Genomic DNA, 26,961 nt, shown 5'->3' on the forward strand with positions numbered 1-26,961 from the left:
AGCTCATGACCACCCACAGGTAGGGGTAGGGGTTTTCGACCTTCACCTCCTATGCCCACAGGGGTAGAAACATGTTCCCTCTAGCAAGCAAGTTCAGCACCATCTAAATGGAGGTCAAGGCAGAGCAGCTCCTAGAGGAGGCCTGTCCGCTTCTTCTCTGCCCTCCGCAGCCCTGGTGCAAAGCCCCTGCAAAACAGACTTCCATCACTCTTCTCCCGCAGGAGGCAGTATTTTCCTGTTCAGCAAGGAATTGAATCTTAACACAATTGACACAGGGGCCTTACAGGTCGCCCAACAGGGATAATGTCACCCCTTTGGGCCCCCTCATGCTCGAGGAGGTTTGTCAGCTTCTAGCAAACAGGGCCATAGATCTGGAACGAGGCAAGGGCTGGTGCACAACTTATTATTTGGTCCCGAAGAAGGGCTGGGGTGTATGCCCAATTCTGGATCTGCAGCTCTTGAATCTGTACTTGAGCCAGGACAAGTTGAAGATGGTTACTCTTGCTCAGATCCTTCAAGCCCTTGACCTGTATAGACTCCCTGTATCTCCAGGACACCTAATTCCATGTGCCTATCCACAAAAGTCACAGGAAGCATCAATGCAAGGTCCTGCCGTTCAGTCCATCTTCACCACCCAGAGTCTTCACCATGCTGCTGGCAGTGACTTACCTCAGAAGAGAAGGCATTCATATCTTTCTCTATCTGAATGATACGTCAGATTTTTAGGTCGTGCGGAAAGTATCCTGAGACCTGTGGTGGTGGTCTCAAACAGACAAGCTGTTGAAGAGAGCTCTGTTTCAACAATCCTCGCCCCCAACTGTCACATGACACAGATGCATCCTTGAAAGGCTGGACCACTCACCTGCAAGACTTATCGGTGAGTGACCTGTGGTTGCCATCAGAATGCTGAGAACCCTTCAACGTGCTAGAAGTGAGAGACATCAGCCTGTTCCTGGTGCTTTCCATCCTTCAGAATTGGGCAAGACTGTGCTGGTCCTGACGGACAAATGTGGCCATGCACTACCTCAACAAATGAGGTGGAGTTGGGCCAGTTCCTCCGCTGGAGAATGGGGGTTCTGACAGCAGCTCATTTGGCTGGAAAGGAGTATGTCATTGTGGTTGCCTTGTGCAGACAGATTTTGGCCTCCCATGAATGTAAGCTCTGTTAGGAAGTTCTGGAGGAGAATTTTTCCCGTTTGGAGGGAATGCTCAGGTGGACCTTTTTGCTTCCACTGCGTACTAGAAGTGCAAGTGGTTCTCCTGCAGTGAATTTCCTCGACTGGGATCTCTTGGGGACGTACTAAAGCTCAAGTGGACTTTCAACACGCTCTATGTGTGCCCACCAATCCTCCTCATTCTGTTGGTTCTCAGGAGGCTCCCACTGCCTGGTCCACAATGATCTTGATCACTTCGGACTTGGAGAGAACGTGGTACCCGGAGTTGCTGGACATGTCCATCTGCCCTCATTGACCTTTTCCGCAGAGAGTGTATCTGCTATCCCATTTGGGAGGATGAGTCCTCCACCCAAACCTCAACAGTCTGAACCTTCATGCCTGGCTGCTGAAAGGTTGCGGTATTCGGAGTGGGATTTGTCAGAAGTCTTAAAAGTGCCCCTTTCTGCCTGTAGGCCCACCACCAAATCCGTTTATGCCTACAGGTGACGCAGATTTCAGGCCTAGTGCTGGGAGAGGAATCTGGATCCTAGTACTTGCTCCACATCCTCCTTTCTGGATTTGTTGCTGTCTTTGGCCCGGATGGGCCTGCAGATTGGCACTGTAAAGGGGTATCTTGCTGCCATTCCAGTTTTCAAGAGAACCCCAGAGCAGGGCTTGATTTTCACAATCCCCACATTCATGACATGTTTGCGAGGATTTTGTAATCAGTTTTCCCTGCACCAGTTTGTTCCGCTTCTGACATAAGTTTTGTGTTAACGTTTCTTATCAGCACTCAGTTTAAACCCCTCCATTCTTGTTTAAGATTACTCACCCATAAGGTGATTTCCCTGGTGGTAATCACTTCTGCTAGAGGGTGAGTGATCTCCAGGCATTCAGTTAAACCTCCATCCTTCCTCCCGAAATAGTCACTGATTTTAATCTCTCAAATGATTAATCTTCCTGCCTTTTTTTTCCTCCGCCTCATCCTTCCAAGGCAGTAGAACAATTCCATTGGCTGGACCTGGTGCGGGTCCTCAGCTACTATGTCTCTGACGTGGAAGACCAGGAAGGACGACTAGCTTTTTGTTGGTTGTGCTAGTGCCTTGTGCTGAAAGAGCTGTGATCAAACAGACCCTGTCTTGTCAGATCATCCTCTGCATCTCGCAATGCTATGATCTGACTGATTAAGGATGCTCCTGAAGTTTATTTATTACATTTATATAGCACACCTAACCCTTGGGTAGCGGGCCTCTTGTGCTTAAGGAGATGGTTACATCCAGTTACTTGAAAGCTTAGTCCAAATGCAGATGCAAAGACATATTGGTTACATCCAGTTACTTTCATGCTTGGCCCAAGTACCAGATGCAAGTACAGTTGCAGGTTAGTAAGTTATCAGGGCTCATTCCACCAGATGGCTGGTTGCCACCTCTGCTCTTCTGGACATATGCCAGGCAGCTACGTGGGCATCTCTGTACACGTTTGCAAAGCATTACTGCTTGGTTCTCAGTCAGGACAAGATGCTCTTTTCTGTTGTGGTTAGGTGCCTTTTCTCTCCCCCTCTTCCTAGATAAACGTACTCTTATGGGAGTCTCTCGAAGATGAGGAATCCGTGGGGGGAAGGAATCCATTAGAAGAACAAATAACTTACCTCTCTATAATTGTTTTTCTGATGAATGTTCCTCCCATGGATTCCTAACCACCCTCCCAACTTGCTCCACCTTGCCATTGGCTAGTACACTTTTTCCCTCAGCGTCGGTGTGCTTGGGAAAGAGGATGTAACTAAGGTCACTGGGACGCAGCTCCTGAATATATACAGACCCTGACGTCCTGTCCAAAACAGGACATGTAGAGGCGTCTGGTGCACCTTACTTTTTTAGCATGGAGTATTCAGAAAGTGAGGCCTGTTTAACAGAGGTCACTTTCTGAGAACATTATCAGCAGGATTTTGTTTTACAAAAGGCCTGTTTGTCTACCCGCAGAGATGGCATTCCAACACATCTACTTATACCAGTTTCAGCTGAGGGCATGAAAAGCTTATATACATTTGATGTAGTGAGGGCAGTTTTGTTCTACATTGACCATACTATGGAAATAGGAAAGACAAGCCAGTTCTTCGTGTCCTTTCCCTCAAGAGAAGGCTGTTGTGACGAATTATGGCATCTCGTCACTTATCCCCTCCTTGGGAAGTGAGCCTGCTATGCAATGTTCCCCTGAAGGGTGGTGGTAAATGGGACCTCACCGGAAGAGACTCCCTCTTCGGGGCAAGGATTCCCGTTCTGTCAAGGAACTCCCTAATGCCCTGTCATGTTAGTCCCTCATACATCAGGGTTTCAGGAAAACCATCTTGAACCAATCAATGTTTGCTATTGTAACATCTCTGAAGAGGAGGAAGGCTTGCCTGACACTGAAACGAGGAAAGCCTTAAGAAACCTTGAAGATAACCACTTGCCTGACACTGGGAAGAGGAATATGTAAGGAGTCATAAAGAATGCGAGTCTGACATCAAGAAAGGACTACAGATACCTACTTGGGAAACCTTTGAATAGCGTAATAAAGAGACGTTAAGAATCATGGAGAGAGACCCGGAAGTTCAAACCTTGGCATTGTTGGATGCAAGCACGAAACTGGAGAACCTCTGTCGGGACGAGCAGCTTTGGAAAGAGAAGATACAGAGGACTGTGTCACTCTGGGAAAGCCAAGCCCGAGAAAAGCAGCAGCAGAAAAGCAGTGGCGTGATCTGGGGAAGGTGGACCATGCAATCTGTGAACAGCGGTGTGACTGCTCCAACAGTGGCAATACTGAGCCACAGTGGAGAGGAACGGAGAACTGGAAGGAACACAGAAACCCTTCCGAAGCAGAGGGCTAACCCGGTTCCGAGCCACCAACTGGTGACCATAACTTGTGCGGAGAAAGTTAACTGGAGAGGTGGGAGACCCGGTGACCAACACAGGAAGAAGTGACGCACAGTCTACTCATCCCATTGTAGCAGTAATTATTCAGCAGTGTGTGATTAAGTGCAGGATACAGCCTGCTCATCCCTGCCTTTGTGATGATGAGCAGGCCAAGTGGGCTGTTGGAAGCGGCTGACTCTTGCATGTGTGGCTTGCTGGTCTCCTGCACGCTGGTAGGTCGATTCCTTTAAGGACTGCTTTTGTTCCGGATTCGGCTCCCGCTCCGAGGAACGCATGTTTTGGTTCTCGCACCGGGTAGCTTGGCAGTTAGGAAGCCAGGAAGCTAGTGTTGGATGCTGTGTGGATACCACATGCATTTTCTATTGGTTTCTGTTGTCGGGCGAGCAAGAAACCGGTTTCTGCTTAGAATTGCTTTACTAGTTACTCATTTGTTAAGTGAGTCACTGAACAGCGAGTGGTCATTTTTGACACCGGAATATATGAACTTGACTGGTTGATTTTTATCTCTGGTTTATGTTCTGAGTTTAGGATTTTCAATGCCTATTACTAGACGATTTGCCCATAAAATGGCATCTGTGTATACGCCTGAATCAGTCCCCTCTCTGCCTCCTCCTAAGCATAAGTTGCCTTGTTTGGAGGTAAAGGAGGCATTTTTGCAGAACTCATATGCGTACCCAAGGAGCCGCCTGCCAGATTTCATGGCCAGGACTGCGCGAAGGACACGGCGTCTCCAGGACATGGGAGCCAGCTGTTCTGATGAGGTGGAACTGAGTTTGCCAATTTGTACCTTAACGTTAAACGAGGAATCAGGAAGGAAGGTTTTGGGTAACCAGGAAATTACTGAGCTTGGCTGGGGGTGGAATATGTGGAAACCAGTTTGAAAATATCCTCAATTACTGCCCCACCCTTGCGGGTTCATTTACAGCTTAGGGTGTAGACTTGCAATTTGATGCCCCCCCTAGAATCCCTGCAGGCTGATGAGCAAATTTAAGCGCATTCGTTCAGAGAAATCGCATCACATCAAGGAAAACATTATACAGGAGCTAAGTTTGTGCCGAAAATGTGTGGATTTATGTGCATGGGTGGATATTATTGATAAATGTGCAGTCCATTTCCACTCGGACCGGATCGATAAGGGCTGCCAAACTGATCGAAATCTGATTTGGTAGATCGGTACTGCCAAACAGATCAGGGGAGTATTAGAGATGTGTTTAGGGTGGCCAATAAACTTACTGATCACCAGGTTGTATTTGCAGAGTGTGTCGAATACTTAAGTGGTGAAAAGCATTGGAGCTAGGATTGGTAGTTAGGTAAAACGGGGATAAGTGTTTTCAGAACGACCTTGCACTGAATATGTTGGGCCATTAGTGGATGTTCCTACCAACATACAGATGGTACCAGTTATTTATTATTTTTTTAAAATGTTTTATTGGTTTAACAAAAAACATAAAAACACGTTACATGATCCGGTTTAAAAAAAAGACGTTAACATTACACCTCCATCATCCTTCTCTCCTATGAATTTCCATTTCTAAGTGGTAAGAGAAGATCTTGATCCCCCTTCACCCTCTCCTTTCTTTGTCAATACGAACTCCAAAATTTTCATTGTGGCAATTACTAGACCAGTTTGCTCACCAATCAATTCCCATTTCCACCACTCCATCGGGCTTAGGGTCCTCACTTTTTCCATGTAACCTTTCAAGAAGAAATTTCTGACTTGGACCAGTGATTGACATGCCGTTATCAGATGCATAGAGCATTCCACCATTTCCGGCAGTTAAAAAATCTACACCATGGATTTAAGACCCCAGGCAACTTCCTCCTCCACTGAACTTTCCTTGTGTCTAAACGACATCGCAGTAAAAGGTCACAAATCTTTGGACATTTTTGTAGGTAAGTTGGAAGCACACTCATACCCTTTCCATCCTCAGTCAACAGATGACCCAATTTCTTTCCCACACCTTTCTTCAGTGTCAATCCAGTTCCGGGCCTGGAGCTTCTACTTCACCTTATAGGGGTCTATCATTAGATCTCCAATCACAATGTCCCTCCCCTTCAAAATGTTCTCAACTTTCTTTTTCCAATAACTCAGATATTTATCACATATCTCATAATCTCCTTTCAATAATTCAAATGGGCGAACCATAGGATTTTCAATGCATTTACGGTATAGAGCCATAGTCGTCCACGCCACCATGGACTCAAGCGATTGTAATTTAAATTCTAGCCTTATTACACTGGTTGGCAAGGTGTTGGGGAGTCCCAGAACATTTTCGCCAGAACCGTACTCGAGCTTATCCCACACAGAGAAAGACAAATGGAGGATTGCTTCAGCTCCATAAGTTACTATTTGAGCCACTTTCTGCTTATAAAAGGCAATTGGTGGTAAATCTTCCGTATTTCTTCTGGAAGCTCCGCCCCTGATTTATCAAAATCGAAAGCCTGGATTGTAGGTATAGGTAGCTCTTATTGATAGTTACTCCGAGATATATGATGGTATCAACAATCTATAGGGGAATTCCCTCTACTCGCCAAGTGGACCTTTCACACCTCCTGCTACCAATTGCTTTCATCACCATGACTTTCAATTTTTGGCATTGATCTTCATGCCATTTTGGCAAAGGAAGGACTCAAAGGCACTTAATCTCCTTTGAAAACCGATATGCGTCTGATCTAAAAAGACCAGATCGTCCGCAAAGAGGACCCATGATACCTCCCTACCATTGATCTTCAGCGGGAAGGCCCTTACTAGTTCTTGTGACTCAGCCAGATCCGCTATATACAGACAAAACAGTAGAGGTGCCAACACACACCCCTGCTTTAATTCTCTAAAGGTATTTATTTTTTCTGGTGGGTTCCCCTTCTTTGACAGATGGATCCTCACTGATGTGTCAGTATATAGGGCTTCCATGGCTTCAACTAGGCACTCCGGGCATCCCCACTTCCGCAGTTTCGCCCATAATTTCCCCCTGATGACACCATCAAAGGCCTGTTCTAGGTCCATAAAGGCCAGATATAATGTTTTCCCTGAATCCAGTGCCCTCTCCTCGAGTAAATTCAGTATGAAGAGATTAAGGGACGTACCCACCCCCTTCACAAACCCTCTTTGATGGGGGTCCAAAATAACACTCTTCCCCGCCCAGGCCGTAAGAATAACTGTTGCAAAAATCTTCCCTATAGAAACTAACAGGGCAATGGGGCGGTAGTTCCTGGGGTTAGCTATGTCCCCTTTTTTAAAAATGGGGACAATATTGGCCTCCCTCTAGGATGATGGTATCACCCTATTTCCATGATCTGAGAAAACATGACCAGCAATTTGGCCCACTGTGCTCTGTTCTTTTTCAATTCTTTGTTTGACAGGCCATCAGGCCCTGCCACCCGAGAGGTGCTCAAATTGCCTATCATCATGACCGCGTCATGGTCGTCAAATACAAAATTCCATCTCTTAATTTGACGCTTGGGTTCTACCTCCTCACTCCAATTTGGATCTGCGAAAAGGGAGGAGTAATATTTAACCCAATCATCTTCAGAGACCATATTCGACAAATTTGCTTCTCTAAATACACCCCTGTTAATTAGCTGCCATGTATCTTCAGACTTTTTTGCGCAGGCTGCTCTTAGCACTTGTTCAGCGTCATTTTGTGATCTGATGGCCCTAGTGCTCTTCCACCAGTTTTTAAATCTCTGGCAGGTTATTAATTCTCTCACTTTTTTTGGCGGTGTGGGTATCCCTTCCAATCTCTTATCTCCCTTCTAATTGATTTTCTCTTATTCACCATTTCCACATTATATGCATATTGTTGAATCTAATCCATAGCCCCCTTTACATTATTTTTCTTTTAAAAGTCTTTTAATATCCCCAAGTATTCGATTTTTGTCTGGGTTTTCCTGGATTTAGGTCGTATATAAACTTGATACTCTGTTGAATTCTTGTTCTTTTAGGCTGTCTATTACCCCCCAATCAAGTTACAACTCTTCCATTCTTGTAACTGGACCAACCGATCGCCATCCATTAATATGGATTCCCAAGAGATCATGGTCACTCAATCTTTGAGGTATGATGGAGAAGTACTCTACTATTTACCTCAGATTTTTAGAGACAAAACAGTAGTTTAAGCATGATATCCCTTTTCCCGATCTCCAAGTGGGCTTTCCTGGGATATCTCCCTTTGTTTGACTATTTAGAAGGTGCATCTCTCTCATCGAGATATTACCCATCCGTTCCCGTTCATTCCACATACTTTCTTTCAGGCGAATACTGGTCTTATCAAACAACTTCATATTAAAATCCCCACAGATGACAATCTTAATCTTCTCCCATTCATGCATTGCTTCATCTACCATTTCCATCACAATAGGGACTAGTTTAGTCTCCTTGGCCATATTTAAACGCCAGTAACAGAAGACAGTTCTCCCTAGAATCCCCCTTTGTGCTGTAGAAAAAGCCTGTGCACATGGGGGTTAGGGCATTTGGCATAGATAAGATTCCATCCTGAGTCCATTTTAATGAAAGCCATCAAGCCCACAGACGGCCGGCCCATCAGGCCCTTTAGAGCTGGATTTAAATGGACCTGATATCCATCACAATCTGGTTTCGTAGTCAACCAAGTTTCCTGGAAAAGCAAAATTTGTAACAAATCTAAACCGGGCACACGTTCATTGAACAGGGGCCTAAAACCTCTAGGGTTCCAGCATCCAATCCTCGCCACATCCTTTTTTCGTTCTATGTGAGTCTAAATTGAAGGCAATAATGTATTTAGAGCCCCTGCTATCCAGGCTTGTTAGGCAGAAACCTGTGCAGTTCCCTTAGGGAACACTGCAAAAGATTTAAGACTACAGGTGTTGGCAGTAAACCCACTTGGTAGCAGTCTGTACCACCCAGATTTACCTGGTAGCTGTCGCTGAGCAGTCAGACTTCTCTCAAGAAGAGTTAGGCAGTATGCAAAGTATACACAATAGGCACTCAGACACACCAATACAAGCAAACACTGACCAGAGCTTTGGTATCAAAGTATGTAATTATTTATTTAAAAACACACTGTTTGAAACACTCCAGCACTCTTATTGTAAAATATTCTAAACACAGTTACTATTGTAATATATACACCCCTTTTTCCTTATCAGATAAGTCACAGTAAAACACCACTTATTTTCATACAGAGGTGAGCGCTTAACTAGACGGCACTCCAATAAGTTTGTGAGAAAGGGAGGGAAAAAGACAGAATATGGAAAGGTACACCACTCTAAGATTCAGGAACACTGTTAGCAAGGCAGAAGAGCAAAAGTCACTGGTGAGCCAAAGTCCAAAGGCTGGGCCCACACTTAGAGAGAGCAGAGCACAAATGCGCCCAAGATCACACAGTTACACTAGGCTTTGAAAGTTTTGCAGAGGGTTCAAAAAGAGTTTAGAGAGGCTTTAGGAAAGTTTAGCCAGGGTGTCTCAGGCTAACCCAGGTTCGAAAGCCGGGGGCTAAATCTAACCCGTACAGTCGGTAGCAAGGGAAGCCGGGCGGGACACGGTACCTTAAGTGGGAAGGATCCTCCGCGGTGGCAGTTGTTCCTGGCAGTGGGTGCAAGTCGCGTCGTCGTCCAGGGGAAGAGAAGATCTCGACTTGGAGGAAAGATGAAGGTCGTCGCACTACCAGGGAAGAAACCAGCCGCGGAGTTTTCCGGTTAAATGTGGTACCTTTGTTCGGGGTCGTGGTAAAACGTGGTATCCCGGTTACCGGGGTGCTTGGCACAGGCAAGGCGGCCACGAGGTACATCGGGAAGGCGAAAAGACGGTGAAACTGGTTATCCCCACCAGTCAAAGGAAGAAGACTCTCCCGCGGGAGATGCCCTCTGTCGTTGGGAAAAGTGGTTAGACGATCCAGCAGGGCTCCACCGGTGGTGGTGTCGTGGCAGGTCGGCTCAGCTTCCCCCTCGTCGGATTCTTAGGTCCTGTGGCGACTTCTGAAGTTCCAGTCCCCAAAGCCCTGCTTTTATGCAGAAAACCCCCATTCAGTCAGCCTAGCTGTCACTCAAACATGCTAAGTGGTGAGCCAGCCGGCTCACCACTTGGGCCAGTCAGGACGGAGTGCGACTTGAGTTGCCTAGGCAACTCAGTCCCGGGTGCCTAAATTCCCCTCCACCCCTCCTAAGTACCCCAGACAGAGTAGCACCACTTTGGAGGTCTTCTGTGGAGAAGCCCGCCAAAAAGTGGAACAAAGGGCTCGACTTGGGTTGGAGTCACAGAAGAGAACACAAATGCCATTTTAGAATCAAGTTTTGGCAAAAAATGCCAACCGGAGAATTAATATTAATTAAATAAACCGGCGGTATGTTCGAGGCTATCGTAATTAATTAAATAAAGGTAGTAGCCTAAAACAATGGGAAATCCCATAGGAAAATATTCACGGTTGAATATAAAAAGTAGTATCCACTGCCACCAGCCAAAACTTGATCAGGGGGGACGGAGACGTGCCCCCTCGACTAACAGACCCCGGGGCAATTGAATTGCCCCAGCCAGTACGTCCACAATATGATGGTTTGTACTGGTTCTGTTCAGAATTTAAGACTAGTAAAGTCAATGGTGACTTTACATGCCCTGGGAGACAGTAGTCAGTCCCAGGGTATGGAGTCTATACTGGGGGGGTCACTATGACACCCCTGTGTCACTGCACTTAGGGTGCTGTGTAACGCACATCACAAAAACACATGAAGCCCCATGGAGTAAAAGACCCCATAGCCCATTAAACACATCTAGATTCAAAGAAACCCACTCAAATCATGCCCAAGAGTGAGGGTAAAAGAGTCTCACTCTTGGCAGGAGAAAAAAATAAATCCCAAAAATCCAGCAAAGCTGCTGGGGGACTCACTAGGTTAGGAAATTCAGCCTAAACAGAGAATTCTCCCTAACGAGGCCCAATCCTTCACCGCCTGCAATTTCTCTGGGTCTTTTGTCTATTGCTTTCCACTCCCTTTTTCCTGGTTTGCTACAGTAAAGTTCAGCTCCGGTGGGGCAGCTTTATCATATATGGGCTTCTTTCAATTCTGTTTTATTCCTCATTTTGTTTTTTCTTTCCACACTTGTTGGATTGGGGCTTTTATTGAGTTAGTTTTTGCTTCTTTTGGAACCGTTGCCGCTCTCCAACTCTCTAGAATGTTTTCCTTCATAATGACTCACTTCATATCCCAGCCTCAGAAATGTTTCTTTGCTAGCTAGGATGAGATCTCTTATATTCTGAGTATAGATGCAATATAACACAATCTGTCCGCTTCTCAACCACAAATTCCACAATTTGAATGTCTCTCGAGGCCATTTTGTGCGAGGGAATGATGCAATTCAACAATCTTAACACATTTCGCCTATTTAGAATTGGCACTGGATTTCCGGCTACCACCCTTTCAATATAGAGTTTCACCCTTTTCATCTCTCCTGTCTTTAAACTCTCAAGTTGTTTTTTGTTTTTCCTTCATTCTTCAAGTTTTCACTTATACTTTTCTTATTTTCTTCTACTTCCTTCACCTGAAGGTGTTTTATAGCATTATTAGTTTTCCCTTGAAGACTCTCCTTCTCTTTTCTACCAAGGTACGAAACCCCTTCCCAGTATTTGAAGATGTTTCATCCTGTTTTTTTTTTACTATCCAACGGGTTTATGAGTTTTGTGATTAATTGAGCCGATTTCCTACGACCATTTAATCCTTGCTGATTTCCTTGCAGTAGAATATTCTTACTTCTAGAATCCTTTATCACTGCGGGAGAGTTTATTCCCTCCTCCAGCAATTTCAAGCATTTTCTCCCCTCCCTATACTACTTGACCGGAAAATCTTGTCAACGCCAATTGGCTTTCAATTGGTTCCCAATCAGAGAGGCTTACTTTCCATAATTCATCCTTCTTAATCATCTCCATTTCATCAATCAGATTACTTGGATCCATAATAGGAATGCAGTCCTTATTACCCTCACCTTCTATGGGAGAAGTACATTCCATTACTCGATTTTTCTCTGAGTCTCTCAGATTCAATTCTTCCCTAGACTTTTTTGACTCTCGAAGGACATCGAGGGAGGAGAACGTAGATGTCGCAGAAAATCTCTAGACCCCTTCATTTTCTTTTTCGCAGCTCTCGGCATCATTTTGGACTATTTTCCTGTTGCCACTTTTCCTTTTCCCATCACTTCATCCTTTTTTTCCATCGCCCCTAAAATTTAAAGACTGAGAATTATTTTTTCCCCAAAACAGTACCCCCTAGGCACAGAGGGTCGAGTATTTCCACCACCTCCTCCACCCTTTCTTTAACCACCCTCTGATTTAGCTCATCAGCAGGCTTTGTAGGAGCATTTAAAGGTATATCCTTTGACTTTTGTCTGTCTTTGTAATGCTCTCTCATCCACTTACAATCGAGAAGTAGAGGTTCCATCAGATTTTTATCCGTCATCTCGTTCCGAGCCATATCAAATACAATTTTGCCAAGTTGTAGATATTTAGGCTTCTCTATCCAATCCCAAAGCTACTCTTGTAGCAAAGGTTTCCATGATGATCAACTTTTGGCCTACCTCCGATAAGAGTGCACTTTGGTCTTGCATACTAGTGTTAATCGCTTCATAGAGTTTTGTAAAAGGAAGGAAAGAGGGAGGTTGCAAGTGAATCCATCACCAGTTGTTGTAGCTTAGCACAATTCTCCAGGCCTTGAGCAACCGTTTTTTCCTGCAATCTGCTCCTACGTCTCGAGCAGGCATAAGAGGATGCCTTAGCCGAGGAGGATGATGTGGAGCCAGAATCGCACCCCATCCTCGTCGTTGGCCAACTCTTGATCCTGGATATCCCTGCCGGTCTTCCACTGGGAAGGTTTCAATGTTTTAATCCTTTCGACAGGGTCTGCAGAGCTCAACCCATTCTCCACGTCCATCACATCTTCATTTCCCGCTACAATCTTAGGCAAGCTGGGATTTGGTGGCTGATTACCATCTACCGAGAGGTGCTTCACCACTGGGCTTTCCCAAGGTTTGAGACCTGCCCTCTCCAAGTTCTCCACTGTCACATCCGCCTGAAGTAGCGAGAGATCCAAAATGCGCAAGCAGTCAGCCACACAAGAAAAGCTTTGCCGCTTTTTTTTCGCAATTTTTATTGATAGGACCGCCAATTCCTTCGCTAAGGAATAGGTGGGTGGGCATTTCCACTCCCCTCATCCTCATTGGAGGTAGCAAAGAATCTCAAGAAGGAGGCGGTGATGGTGATCGATGCGTCTGCTTCCATGGCTACCTTATCTGGAAGGAAAACCTGCTCTTGGCCGCTCAAATTCCCCATATCGTCCCAGTCTTTTGGTCTAGGCGTATAAATTAGTCTAGGTGCTTTTGATTCTGCTGGGTTGTCCACACACATTCTCTGTGACATGCTTTGGCTGCAAATCGTGTTTGCTTAATTCAAGATTTTCTTCAGAGAGACTTCCCTCCTGCTGATTTTCCACATCAGCGATCACTCCTCTTTCTTTTTCACTTCTCTCACCTTATTTGCCCAGTATTTACAGGACCCAAAACCACTGGTTCCGCCACAAATATCCAATCCATCTCACTATGGTATTTAGACAACCCATTTCCGAATGTAGCATTCCCCTCCTCCCCATTTGTTGATGAGTTCTGGCACTGGGTGAGCAGGAGTCCGCCAACATTCTAGGACTAGAAATTGTCTCCACGCCTCACCCTCACCACTCAGCGTGCACTACAGGTACTACCAGCAACTCCGAGCACTTCGCTTTTACACAACAAAGCTATCCAATTTAATCTGAGGGCGCAAGAGCCACACCTCCTTCGCCACCAGTCTCTTTAAAGAGTCAGTCAGCACCAATTTGGAAGCGGCGCGCACTCTCTTCACCCCCACACGAGAGCTAGAGGTATTTTGGGGCTTAGTGCTTGAGACGATAGTTTGGGAGGGGTTTATGCAACACTTGCAGCCTTGGACAGTGTAGCCCACTGTCTTCCACACTTCTCATGAAATCCTTATAATCCCTATAATCCCGAAGGAAATCGCACTTCGAAAAATCCGTCTTCGCATCAATTCACGTCACTTATCACTAAGTACCGTAATATCCTAGACAGGAAGGCGGTCCGAACAAGTCAATCGCCGGATCCGTAGCCGTAGCAGGACTCTATGATCCACAGGACCAGTCCCCCACTCCACACACTATGCTTCCAGTAATACAACGCAAGCTTCAGTCCAACACCGCCGCGGCTGCTGCCCCCGGAGACACAGAGACTCTGCAGCAGACTCTGCAGCCGCTCCACAACAGGAAAGCCTTTTTGAAGGCAGTGGAGGTAGAAACAGGACAGGAACACTGCTTCAAGCAGAGTCTCCAACACAGTGACACAGAGACTCTGCAGCAGACTCTGCCGGTTATGGTATCTACTCAGCATATCATCGGCACTGTTCTCACTCGAGCCCCCTTATGCTCCCGTCAGCATGCTAACTCTCAAATGAATGCAGGCAGTACTGGTAATCTGTGGTGGTAAATCTGCTGACTCCCAAAGAAAATATGGCAGCACTGCTAATCTGTGTGGTGGTAAATCTTGTATGCCTGTGATTGATAAGATCTTGCGAAACATCATAATTACCAACATGGATAAGCCGGCAGTGTACGAACCAAAGGAAGCTCTAAGGAACAAAAATCTTGTTTCCTGAGTAGGTGTCATGATAGTGTTCATGGTCCCACTAAATTGTATCTGCTAATTGACGAATTCTCTATGTAAATTAAGATCTTCACTTGATGTTGACTTACATTTTCTGTTTTGAATCTTATGTACCGTCCTCCATTTTGGTTCTGCTCTTTGCCTCTGCCATGTCTGTTCTGATGATTTGTCTATGAGCTTTGACTCCCATGGGCTTTAGCCCATAATAATTAAAAAAAATAAAGTGAAGCAGAAATGATTCAGCAGTGTGTGAATAAGTGCAGGAAACCGCCTACTCGTCCCAGTGAATCTAACTATTCAGTAGTGTGTAAACCAGTTTGGGACACAGCCTACTCCTCCCAGTGAAACAGTAATCATTCATTAGAGTTTGAATACATAAGGTACTAAGCCTAACTATTCCATTGAACAGACGAGAACCAAAAGGAAATACAAAAGAAATATAGCGGATCACAGTATCCAAACTTAAGTGAAGAAAGCAGCAAAGAGACACTGCAAGTTTGTATTAAGGATAAGGGTCAAAACCCTAAATTGATAAACCAATTTACTTTTATCCAGGAAGGAGAGGGGATACTCTGGAGGTGGAAGTGTCACCTTACAGAATTAAAAGATCTGATTCAGGAAATCACCAAGAACTATTTAAGAATATCTTACTGAAGCTGAGAAGGCCTGTCCAGGAGAAAGAAGTCATTCTTCTCGACCTTTGTGTTATTTTGCTTAGTGGTAGGGTAAGCGTAGATTAGTTGGGAACCAGGACTACTATAACATGTATAGCCAGTATTCCTCTCATCACCATTTTGACATGGAGTTCTGGTGGTACATTCACCAAACACTGTTCTTTGGATACACAAACCAGGGTAGGTTCACAAGTGGGCCAGTCAGTAATCTTTTCAGCTGTGCCAACTAAAAACCCACCATCACTGATTGCTAGTTATGTGAATCTAAACCGATTCACAAGCCCCAAAGGCAAACATTGATGATCTAGTAAGTGTCTTTTTGGAGCTTGTATCACTTTAGAATCCTATGAGCACACCACTTATAAGATTAAGCTCCATGGGTCACACATGCTCTTACAAATGCACACAGGGAAAACAATCTTATGGTTTAGACACAGAAGGGCATTGTGGTACCCGTGCACGTAGGCTAGGGATAGTGCAACAGGAATGCCCCTTTTGACGCCTGCTTTTAATTTAGGAAAAACATTTAATACTCTGCACCCACGTTTAGATGGTGGATTATGCATAGCATGTGATTCTGTGAGCTACTATCTCCAGAAAGACCATTACTGGGTAAGTATTCTTATAATTTTATACCAAACAGTGTTTTAGCTAAACTAATAAACTTTTCATTTTTGCATAAAACGCAATAGGGAGACGCATGGAGAGACGAAAAAAAGAAACTGGGCATCGGACATAAACATCTACAAAGGCAGAATTCCAACCAAGTCAAATCAAGGCAAAATGCAAGTAATTAATGCAGAACTAATCGAACAGTTAATTTAATACATCCAAATACCATGTTTTATTTATACAGTTTCTTGTTCACCATATGAAATACTTTGATTTCAATATATAATTGACTGACTGGGTCCCCTACATATTGCAGCTAATATCCCAGGGAAAATGTTGAATCCCTTACTTTCATCCAATGACTTAATGAAATTATGGTTTCTACGAATTCAGCTCTTTCAAACTAACCTTGAGGTTTATTACTCAATCTAAGTGAAACATTGCTATGGACAGCTATCTCACATGTGAGGTTAATTGGGTGATCAGCGGAAGATAAAAAAAGGAATTTCAGATTGTGATCTGAAAATATTGTTTTGTAAGTCCTTCTGCTGATTGAACATGTATGCATAGCTCAGTGCTGGAAAGTGGCCAAATTCAATGTCCCTAATTTTTTAACTAGCAGTACTTTGCATTCTGGAGTTGGTAGTTTTCAATATCCTGTAGAAAGTATGCAAACAAAACTTGCAACGTCAATCATACTCGTAATGTCTCCATTCCAAGAGTGTTGTCTTTAGTTCTCTGTACCAAAGGAAACCGGAGAATTAAGATATGCGTCTTAACTTGATCAGGATGAACCATTTTAGGCACTGTTTCAGTATGGTTAAGTGTTAGTTCTGGATTCCACTTGTAAGGAAATCTGACCTGTCTCAAAGTAAATGACATGTCTCCTCTCAGGTTCTTGTTTAATAAGTGCACAAGTCGTTTATTAAGTTTGATGTAAAAGGCAAGCATCGCCACTATCAAATTCTTTGCTAGAGTTCTATTGGGTTGGCAACCCATTTCCACCAGTTTCCATGCTCAACAGTGCAGTTGGTCTTTGCAAACTCTAGATGTTCTGGAACCCTATCTTGGTCTAGCCTCTCATGAGGGCAACAGGCATCTCATTTGAATTGATCTGCTTAAAATACAAGTTAGGGCTTTTTCGTTCCTCTTATACAGGGGGAACTAAGCCACCAAGGAGACATCTACCATGCTTGTGGAATGCCCTTTGATGCATGATTAGCATTTTCTCCTTTGGTTTGAGTTTACGAGACTTATGGCCGCATGTCACCATGCATTGAGTGACTCAGAAAGAGAAGATTTACACCAGTGTGCTACAAGTCTTCACTACTCACTGTAAGACTGTGATAGTCTTTTGGGAGTTCATTTTTCCTTTTCTGCGTTGATCTAAAAGGTACCAAATAATGCATGTCACCGCCATGGAGCAGAAACTTTGGAAATGTGGGGGTGGATGGAACATTAAGGGGTGGATGGTATAGTAAAGTTCTCAAGCTCACCCAGATGCAAAATAAAATGCTGACACTAAAACCAATCCTTCCCTATGTCCCTTCTGTCCTCCCCTAAGCCCCCCTTCATTCCATTATAAGCGATCCTGGAATACAGACACTACTTTTTTCCCACTTTAAGTGGACGATTTATGCTTCACTTCCATGACCTTTACCAGATGGAAATGGAGCTTAGTCAATAGGACCATCAAATATGTATCTGCCATGTCATCACCCATCTCGTCAAAATGAAAAATGTGGAGTTACACTGACTGTATCCTGCCTGCATAAATATGAGCACAATACTAGTCACCCTACCATTTCAGCACTTGGCATCCAGCAAATTTACCTGTAGCACCAGAGAGCTATCTTTATTTACATATCACCCCTTCCCACTTTTAAGAGGATTCAATCTGCCACAGTATTAATGTGTAAGAAGCCTTTACCCACAATTGGGCAACAGCACTACAGACACTGCTAGTAATAAATCTGGCGGTGAAGCAGCTCATGATGGTTAAAGGTACAGTAAGCACTTCATACCGTACAATATGAGGCTGTCCACTAAATATAGGTCTCAATATATCTATTTGCTGTGCAGGAAAAGAAGTGCAGAATTGCAGGTGAGTTGCTTGGTAAAATTGATCAATTCTTGGGCCTAACTCAGTCAAGTTACGGCTATCTGAATAGTTAATTTTGCACTAGGACCTCCCAGCTCCAAGATTGCCCACGTTTTTGAATACTCCAAAGGATTAAATATCTCACATAAAAGTGAATGCAGCAGTGTAAAGATAATGGGCAAGCGCTCATAGTTATAAGAAAACTAGAAACTGTCAAAAAGTTTAAATACTTTGGGAAGTCAAGTCACTGCTGTCAAAAGAATTCTCTGGTTAAGCATCAACTATTCTGTTTTTGTGAAAGAAGACTTGCCTGTATGAATGGTGTTGTGGAAGTTACCAGCGGTGATCCGGTGGCCAACAACAAGAGTCCATTAGCTGGATGGTTCAGATGGTGGTAAAGTAATAAAGATAAGTAAGACTGGGGCACCTTAAGTCCTATGGTTCTTAGATGAATGTTTATTTGTTTTAGGTAGTCTTTGGTAACAGAAGGCTGATGCACCTACCTGCTAATTGAACTCCGTCCTAGGGCTACCGCCTCATGTAAAGAGCGCATTGCAAGCAGCAAGGCTCTTCAGGGTACAGAGTTCTAAGATGCTTTTAAGCCAGCTGGTGCAACCAGGTCAAGTGGAGTGACTGCTGCCCGCAGATCTCTGGTCATTTGAGAAGGCTGGCATCTGCAGATCCCAGCAGTGCTCTGCCTGCACAGTTTGACCTTTTTCAGGATCTACCGCAGAGCTTCCACAGTGTCGTCTTAGTGTTAAGGTTGCTTCCCAGCCCTTCAGAACTCATCCTAGCATTTGACAAAGGATTTGATGTAGACTTCTGTATCATCGGCTGCTTGATCATTGGCGGTCACCACATTCAAACTTGCCAAGGCAAACTCACATTTTGCGATTCAGCCATGAATCCAGACAGCCTTTTTGTGCTTTAGCTGAAACCTTAGTGAGGCCTGGGATGAGGACTCATTATGGAAAAATCCTGGTGAACATTCAGGGCAAGCACATCTGTGGGCACATGGCAGAGCCATAACTGAGGTCTTTTCCCTTACATCCCAGCAATTTATTTTCAATTGGAATGGCATTGTTGTTTTCATAGCCTTATCCTACACACCTCTGTCTCGGTTCTGGTAAAGGATTCTAGACATTCCTCAGGATCTTTGAATCCTATTGGGTGACATTCTTGATGTAAATAATACAAGTTTTGGCAGGCTGTATCTGTTCTCTGCACCAGTTAATGGGCCCAGCTGCATAAAGCATTGTTGCTATTATCATTTGAGGCTAAACATCCAGGGTTCTAAGTGCCTGCATTGTTTCAGAAAAAGGTCCGCAATCGATGTGCCACTCACAAAAGAACAAAGTACAAATAAGAATGCTTCCCTCAAAATGGATGCTGTGGATCTCCCCCTCTTCCATGTCCATGGCACAAACTGTGGGTGGTGCTAGTGAGGAATAGGGAGCCGGAGCTGTGGGGGCTGATGAGGTGGCATCGGTCTGTGGTTTTGGAATAAAGGTTTATGGGCCTCGGGGATGCAGGCATAGTCGGGAGGGCTGTACAGCAGTCGAGAATTTGGTTGTAAGTGGGTTGGGGGATCAGGAACGGGCAGTGTGACATGCAGAGAACAGGCGTATGCAGCTCTTAGCTTGCTCCGGACATGGACTTACGCAAATCCCACGTTCTGGGCAACCAGACTGCCTTCTGCAGATGCCTAGAGTGCTAATTTTGCATTCCTCCCAGTAATGGGTTATTTCATTAAGTACTGCCATTCAAACACTTGTATCCATCTTCAATAGACTCTAGACTGCATACTGCATTTTTAATCGTTAGGATTACTCAGATGTATTATCTCTTTTCAGCCAAAGGTAGCTCTATGGACTTCCTTACAGGTAAGGTAAGACGCACATACTGTCAGTTTTACCACCCACCAGTGGTATGGAGCTTTTTAAGCCCGGCTGTAAATGATCCCTGATTACAATGTGGAATGCTGCATTGTTTGTCCTCCAATTTATACCTCCACCCTTTAGGTGGATGTAAAAATTCCCCTGATCTTTAAACTATTCTTTTCTTGTACAGACCAACCTTTCAATACAAGGGAAAAAACGTTTTCCCTGGGGCTATTGGTGGTTAAAAGGAATTGACAAAGTGGTCATATCTTATATGCACCTCCTCACTACCTTCACATTTAATGCATAAACTAGCCAGATGTGATCCTTTTGTGCACTTAATAAAATGTGTATTGTAATATTAAAATGCACCACAACTGTACATATACTATGCCCATTCACAGGATGAGCATGGAAATGTTGAAAACATTTTATTTAAATAAAGCTTGCGCCTGACGGACAGTGAATGCAGCTTCAAACATGGGCTCATTTTTTTTTTTTTTTATATTTACGTTTTATTAGTTTTACAGTCATAACATATCAGAAAAAAAACAAATATCTAGAAAAAGTAATTCAATGAAAACAGTTACACTACAAACATGTGTTACAAGTTTCACCACAGTAAGAAAATAAAAATTCAACTGGTAATATACGAAGGGCAGTATATATTCCTATACAAACAGATCTTGGAATCTACCCCAAATCTGATTAAATAAGTTCATCTTTTTGTTTCTGAAGAGGATCATTCTCTCCATTCTAGCCACTTGTCTCTGGTCAGGAATCCATTCTTCAAACTTGGGATTTTCCACATCTTTCCACTTCCTTAGAATAACTTTCTTTGCAGAGTTCGAAGCCCTGTGGAACCAACATATTTGAGGATATGTGAGATCAGCCACCAATTCATCCTTGCCCAGAATCACACTCACATAGTCAAGTTCCACAGCAATCATGAGAATTTCATTCATTTTTAGCGACACCTTCCTCCAATAATGTCCCAGTTCATAACATTCCCAAATTATATGTTTGAACGTTCCTTTAGAATGTGTGCATCTCCAGCATGCCTCTGAATCAAGGAGGCCCCTTACATGGAGCCTTTCACGTGTCCAAAAAACCCTGTTCAATATTTTGATCTGACGACTTCTCTCACCCAGATTTAGAGACATCAAAGCCACATTTTTGCAGATTTTCAACCACCTATTTTCGCTCATCTCTGTGTCTAGGATAGTTGACCATTTGTCCAATAATACTGTATTTGGTTCCTTTGAATTGATTTCACTTTTAGTACACTTTTGATGCCATGTGACCACCTGCTTTATATTCCTTCAGCCAAGTATTCCACCCTACACCTGCATCAGGAGTTTTGTTCATCAATGCCGCCTTCAGTTTTCCGTATTCCCCTAAAGTACAATCCTGGAGATCTTTATTTGTAGAAAGTTGATTGAAATTGAACCAATTTTGACCATCCATTAGGCCTTCCACACACTGGATGCCCCCTAGCAACCAGTTCGGCCAGAGAAGAACTTTCCCGGCCACCTTTATTTCAGGATTCAGCCAAATTGAGGTGATGGCATTACCTACTATATCCTGATTGCTCTTTTTCATAAGAGTTCTCCAGCATGATCTGATAAAAGTTGTTGGTGGTAGGGATTTGCAGCCAGCTCCATCCACAGATGTAAGAGTTGCTCTAGGCGAGAGAGGGGAGGATCTACTCGTTTCCGCCTGTGTCCAAACATCATTCGAGTTTTCAGTGAAAGGCACATGGGCTCATTTTTGAGGTTGACATTTTTCCATACACTTTTTGCCGAATTGTGAATCATGCTTCCGGTGTTTTTGAGTTGTCTGTCAGCGAACTTAGTTCACACTCAACCAGTATCCCTCCATTTTGGGACCATGGATCCTGGAAGCTTGGAATATGGAGCACCTGGAGACCATGCAGATGGCAGTGGTGTGTGGATAACATATGAATGATTGTGCCTGGAACCCCTCAAGGATTAAAGAATTCAAATAAGTATTTGTTTGAGTCTGAGCAAGCGCTCACACCGTCCAACCAGCTCACAGAGTAGCACTCCCTGAAGACCAGATTATGAACCAGCTCCCTTCTCCATCAGGATTTCTGCATCCCATTACTCCATTGTATACTGGAGCAAATCCACAACATTTGAAGCCTTTCTCCAAGGAGCTTCCATTTTCGAGACCTCTGTCTCAGCCAACACACTCAGATCTAGCTAGTACACAGAAAAAAGGTCCTGCCCTGCAACTCTCTCCTTCTCCATCAAGTATCCAGATCTCAGACGTTTAGGACCGCAGAATAGGGTTCAGACCACATATTCTTACATTTGGCCCAGGTGGGGACGAGGGCCAGATGCCATGGTCCCACCATTCCAGATATGCCACCTACATGTGCGACAGGCTACAGTATTCCATAAGTGGATTACATCCACAGAACTGGTGATTGCCCCACAGTAATCCACACATGCGGCTGGTCTTGTCTTGAAATAGTCTACTTCCAAACAAAACATTTAGACCAAGACACAACACCGAAAAGGCGCCTGTGGCCATTTCATCTTAAGGACGGCTGACAAAGGGCACATCAGCATGCTAGCCATGCTTGACAGGTCTGCTGCCTTTGATACTGTCAACTTTGGTATCCTCATCTCAAGACCAACCATGGTGGCATTGATCTATGAGCACTCATTGAAATGGTTTCCCTCCTTTTTGTCTCATCGTACTCTCCTGGTTAAAATGGGACCTTTTCTTTCCAACTACCTTCCAGTTAAATATGGTGTGCCACAGGGATCCTCTCTCTCCCTGCTGTTTAATATTTACATCCAACCTCTTCTGAATATTTTCCCCAATGTGACCTGAGTTATCATTCCTACACTGATGACGCTCAAATCTATTTAGACTAAAAAACCTATGGGTGCCATAGATTGAGTGTTAGCTTGTGCACGTAAAATCAAATATTGGATGCTCGAGAACAAGCTCCAATTATGCTCCTCCAAAATTGAGGTTCTCCAGCATGGGTCTGGCATGGATTCACATGCTCATGAAAATTCCCAGTTGTCAGGCTGGGAATCCTCAGTAAAAAAGAAAGACGTTTTGCTTTAAAAGCTTGAAAACTGCCTTTCTCCCAATAACCAATCACTGGAAACTGGGTCATACTGCACCCATCCAATGACAATAGTCTCCCTAAATCCCACCACCAGTGGCCATCTCCTGATTTTCAAAACGTTCTCATTTGTGGACCGTTGGTCAGTGCCAACAGCGGTGATCCGTTTTATTAATTTGTTATTTGTATTGCGCCGGTAGCTCGCAAGCTTCGGGGCGCAGAGACAAGCATACAGTAGACAACATTGTGCAAACAGCAGAACACGGGACACCTGATAAAGCAGACAGGGAAATTCAGCAGGGGAATCTGATTAGGGGAGAAACGGAAATTAGTTAAAGATGTGAGTTTTCACGTTTACGAAAGCGCATGTAATTATCTTCCAATCTTATGTGAGCAGGGAGATTATTCAACAAGCCAGCAGCTAAGATGGGGAAGGATTTTCCTGCACCACATTTACGCTTTTGAGCGGCCACTGTGATCTTGGTCGGTGGATCTTCGCTTTCTGCTGGGCACATATAAGAAGATTTTAGATAAGCTGGTGCTTTTCCATGGATACAACTGTGCACTAGTGTCAAAGCCTTGAAGTGGACCCTGTCTTCGATTTTTAATCAGTCTAGCTCCCTTCTTGAGTCCCTGATATGCTTGGATCTGTTTTTTTGCTTGATGATCCTCACTGCATTTTTCTGGACAACTTGATAGCTGTGGAGGCATTGTTTATTGGCTCCCAGTATGAGAGCATTGCCATAGTCCAGGCATGATAATATGGTGGTCCTTGCAATGATGGCACAGTTCTCCAGCATGGGGTCTGGCATGGATTCACATGCTCATGAATATTCCCCGTCGTCAGGCTGGGAATCCTCGGTAAAGAAAAATCAGTATCAGTTTCGTTTCTGATCTGTCTTTCGTAGTAGTAACCAATCACTGATCTCTGCGTCATACTGACCACAGCCAATGACTGCCATCTCCCTAAGCCCCGCCTCTGGCAGCCATCTTCAGATTTTTACCGCACGTTCAAGTGTTGGGAGTCCTCGTGCTTAGCTCTCAAGCTTTTGCTGCGTTTTCAGGTGAATTTTCACATTTTTCGGTTAATCGAGCCTCAAGCTCCACCGTTTCTACTCCTGTTCACGGGTACCCGTTGCAGGATTTTCCTACGCCCCTCAAGGGTGAAGATTTCGTCGAATCAACCTTTTGGAGGATTCCAGAAGATTTGCGGCCTACTTCGAGATGGCCCAGGACGCGAGTTCGTCACCCGGACCCAAGCTGTTTCGCAGCAGCCCTGGATGCGGGCTGCAGAATGTGTTTAAGGAGGACGAGCATTCGCGATGCCTCTACTGTCTTCATGGGGACAAGACTCATGTAGAGAAGGACTGCCAGTTCTGCAAGAACTTGTCGGAGCGGACCATGAGGGACCGTCGATCCCGTCTCGCCAGCTGGTTGGAGAAGGGCTCAACGGGTGAGAAGAAGAAGAAAGGGTCCGAGCGGGCTTCTAAGTCCTGTGCGGACGCCCCGGCGACGGGGGCCCAACACCAGGCCAAGCGCTGCGAGTCCGCTGGCTCCGGGAGCGCCGAAAAGGTCGGGCTCTTCGGTCGCCAGGCAAGGCGCACCTTCCCCGGCACCGTCAACCACGAGCCAGCGCTCCGGTTCGGGGAAGAGGAAGTCCGAGACCCCGGGTAAGCTTCGGGAGAAGCCCCGTCCGATCTCGGGAGAGGGGGAGCGAGGCGTCGCCCCTCCCCCTAAGGAGAAGGCCCGGGACGCACCTAAGGTGGTGAAGGCCCCTACCCAGCAGGCAAAGGCCTCTATCGAGACTGCCTCCGGGACTAGAGTTTCCCTGCCGCCAAGGAGGGAATCCTCTTTTCAGCCCATCGTCATGGCCACCATGATGGAAGAAGCGAGGGGGGGCACGGTAGCCTCCTCGAGCTTGGAGTCAGCCTCGGAGGAGGAACTGACCGAGGCTGTGAGGTATCTCGAAGTCCAATTCGAGAAGGTTCGATCCCGTAAGGAAGATCCTCGGGAGATAACCGATGAAGACGACGATGGCGAGGAAGAGCAGCCTTCCCTTCCGGCGCAGCCGGAACCTAGGCCTCAGGATAGCTCGGCGGCCATTTTGTCTGCGATCCAGTCCTTATGCTCCGAGATAAGGACGAGATTACCACGGCCCAGGCCGGAGGACCCGCAACCTGGCCCGTCGGGAAGTCCTTAGAACAAACGACGGAGGACCCAACCCTCTCCTCCACTCGCCCCAGTAAGGACTACAGTTCCCTCCTCATCCTCCCACGAGTCGGGAGATGACGGTGCGGTGGGCTCGACGACAGGTTCTGAGGGCGACGATGACGGAACGGGTCTCCCGTCGCACGGGCCTCTCCGCCCGACGAGATTAGCTCATTCCACGCCATGATCGCCAGGGTGTCCGAATTGTTCCAACTCTGCCCGGAGGAGCAGAAAAAGGAAGGTTTCCTCTATCAGTGCCGGGAGGCCAAGAGGAAGACTGTCATCGCGGTGCCTCTAATCGATGACATCTGGGAGGAGGGCCTGTGGGTACTTAAGAACCCCTCCACGGCACCAGCCAAACCGGACCGGTACGAGAAGAAATACCGGGACCCCGAGACCACTCCCCTGTGCCTCAGGGCCCAGCCAACGCCAGACTCGGTCGTCTCGGCGGCGGCGAAGAAGAAAGCGGCGGGGTCAAGAGCCTCAACGTCGAATTCCCCTCCGGACGGCGAGGGTAGGAAGTTGGACGCCATGGGGCGACGGGTCATTTCGTCGGCGGCGACGACGACGATCAAAGCAGCCAACGCCCTGGCGATCGTGGCCCGTTACGACAGGGAGCTCTGGTTTAAGCTGGCCCCCATATTGGACTTCCTACCGGACAACAAGAGGTCCGAGGCCCTGGAAATACTTCAAGAAGGCGAGGTGGCGTCGGACCACGCCATAACGGTGGCAACCGATATTGCCGATACCGGGTTCCGCCAGCTGGGCAATGGAGTTTGCCTACGACGACGGGGTTGGCTCCGGGCGACCGATTTCCGTCAGGACGTCCAGACCAGGGTGTTGGACATGCCGTTCGACGGCAGCAACTTGTTCGGGAAGGCGGTGGACGAATCCCTCCAAGCCATAAAGACGGTCACGGAGACGGCCCACGCCCTAGGGGCCCTTCAGCAACGATGGTCTTTTCGGAGCTCCGGAGGCAGACAGGGGGCCTCCAAGGGATCCAGCGGTGTCTCGTTGTCCTACCGCCAGGCAGCACGCTCCTCGTCTCAGGAGGCCTACAGGGGTCGCGGCAAGCAGGGAGCGCCTCACCGCTGTCGGCAAGGTGGCCAGGGTGGCAAGGCCACCACCTCCAAGCAGGAATGAACCAGCCGTGGCCTCGGGCTCCCACCGAAGCACCCCGGTGGGAGGCCGGCTTACAAATTTCGTCGGCGTGTGGAAGTCCATCTCCACCGACCGTTGGGTGCTGGATACCCTGGCAAGAGGACACTCTATCGAATTCCTGAAGAAGTGCCCTCACGTTCCACCTGTGGCCAGGAAGGAAAATCACGTCCCGCAACTGCTGTTGGAAGTACGAGCGATGCTCAGGAAAGGCGCCATCGAGCTCGTCCCGAAGAGGCTCCGGGGTGTACTCGAGGTACTTCCTCGTCAGGAAGAAGACGGGCGGCTGGCGCCCCATCTTGGACCTTTGTCGTTTGAACAAATACATCGGGTCGCAAAAGTTCAGGATGGTCACCCTCCAGCACGTGCTGGGACAGCTGGAGGAAGGCGACTTTCTATCGTTGTTGGACTTGGAGGATGCATACTTCCACGTGCCCATCCTCAAAAGTCACCGAAAGTTCCTTAGGGACGCCACTACCAATTCAGAGCA

The 26,961-nt window shown here is 45.9% G+C and overlaps 1 protein-coding gene across 12 annotated transcripts in view; it reads left to right on the forward strand.

Annotated features, from left to right (window-relative positions):
• CCDC9 (coiled-coil domain containing 9) overlaps nucleotides 1–26,961 on the forward strand; it is a 1,357,226-nt gene that overhangs the window by 1,046,375 nt on the left and 283,890 nt on the right. For 4 of the 12 annotated variants that reach the window (XR_011302040.1, XM_069644545.1, XM_069644551.1 and 1 more), the window contains one exon: nucleotides 16,096–16,188. The exons of 6 other annotated variants lie outside the window; for them this stretch is intronic. Coding sequence is in view for 3 of the 6 variants with exons in the window: in XM_069644545.1 (XP_069500646.1) it covers nucleotides 16,096–16,142 (47 nt within the window). In the remaining 3 variants the exon portion in view is untranslated. Of the gene's footprint in view, nucleotides 1–16,095; nucleotides 16,193–26,961 lie in introns of all 12 variants that reach the window. 2 more of the 12 variants (XR_011302042.1, XR_011302041.1) reach the window with 1 other exon arrangement.

This window comes from Ambystoma mexicanum, chromosome 2p (assembly GCF_040938575.1).
Source record: "Ambystoma mexicanum isolate Mex_15411 chromosome 2p, UKY_AmexF1_1, whole genome shotgun sequence".
Classification (NCBI taxonomy): domain Eukaryota; kingdom Metazoa; phylum Chordata; class Amphibia; order Caudata; family Ambystomatidae; genus Ambystoma; species Ambystoma mexicanum.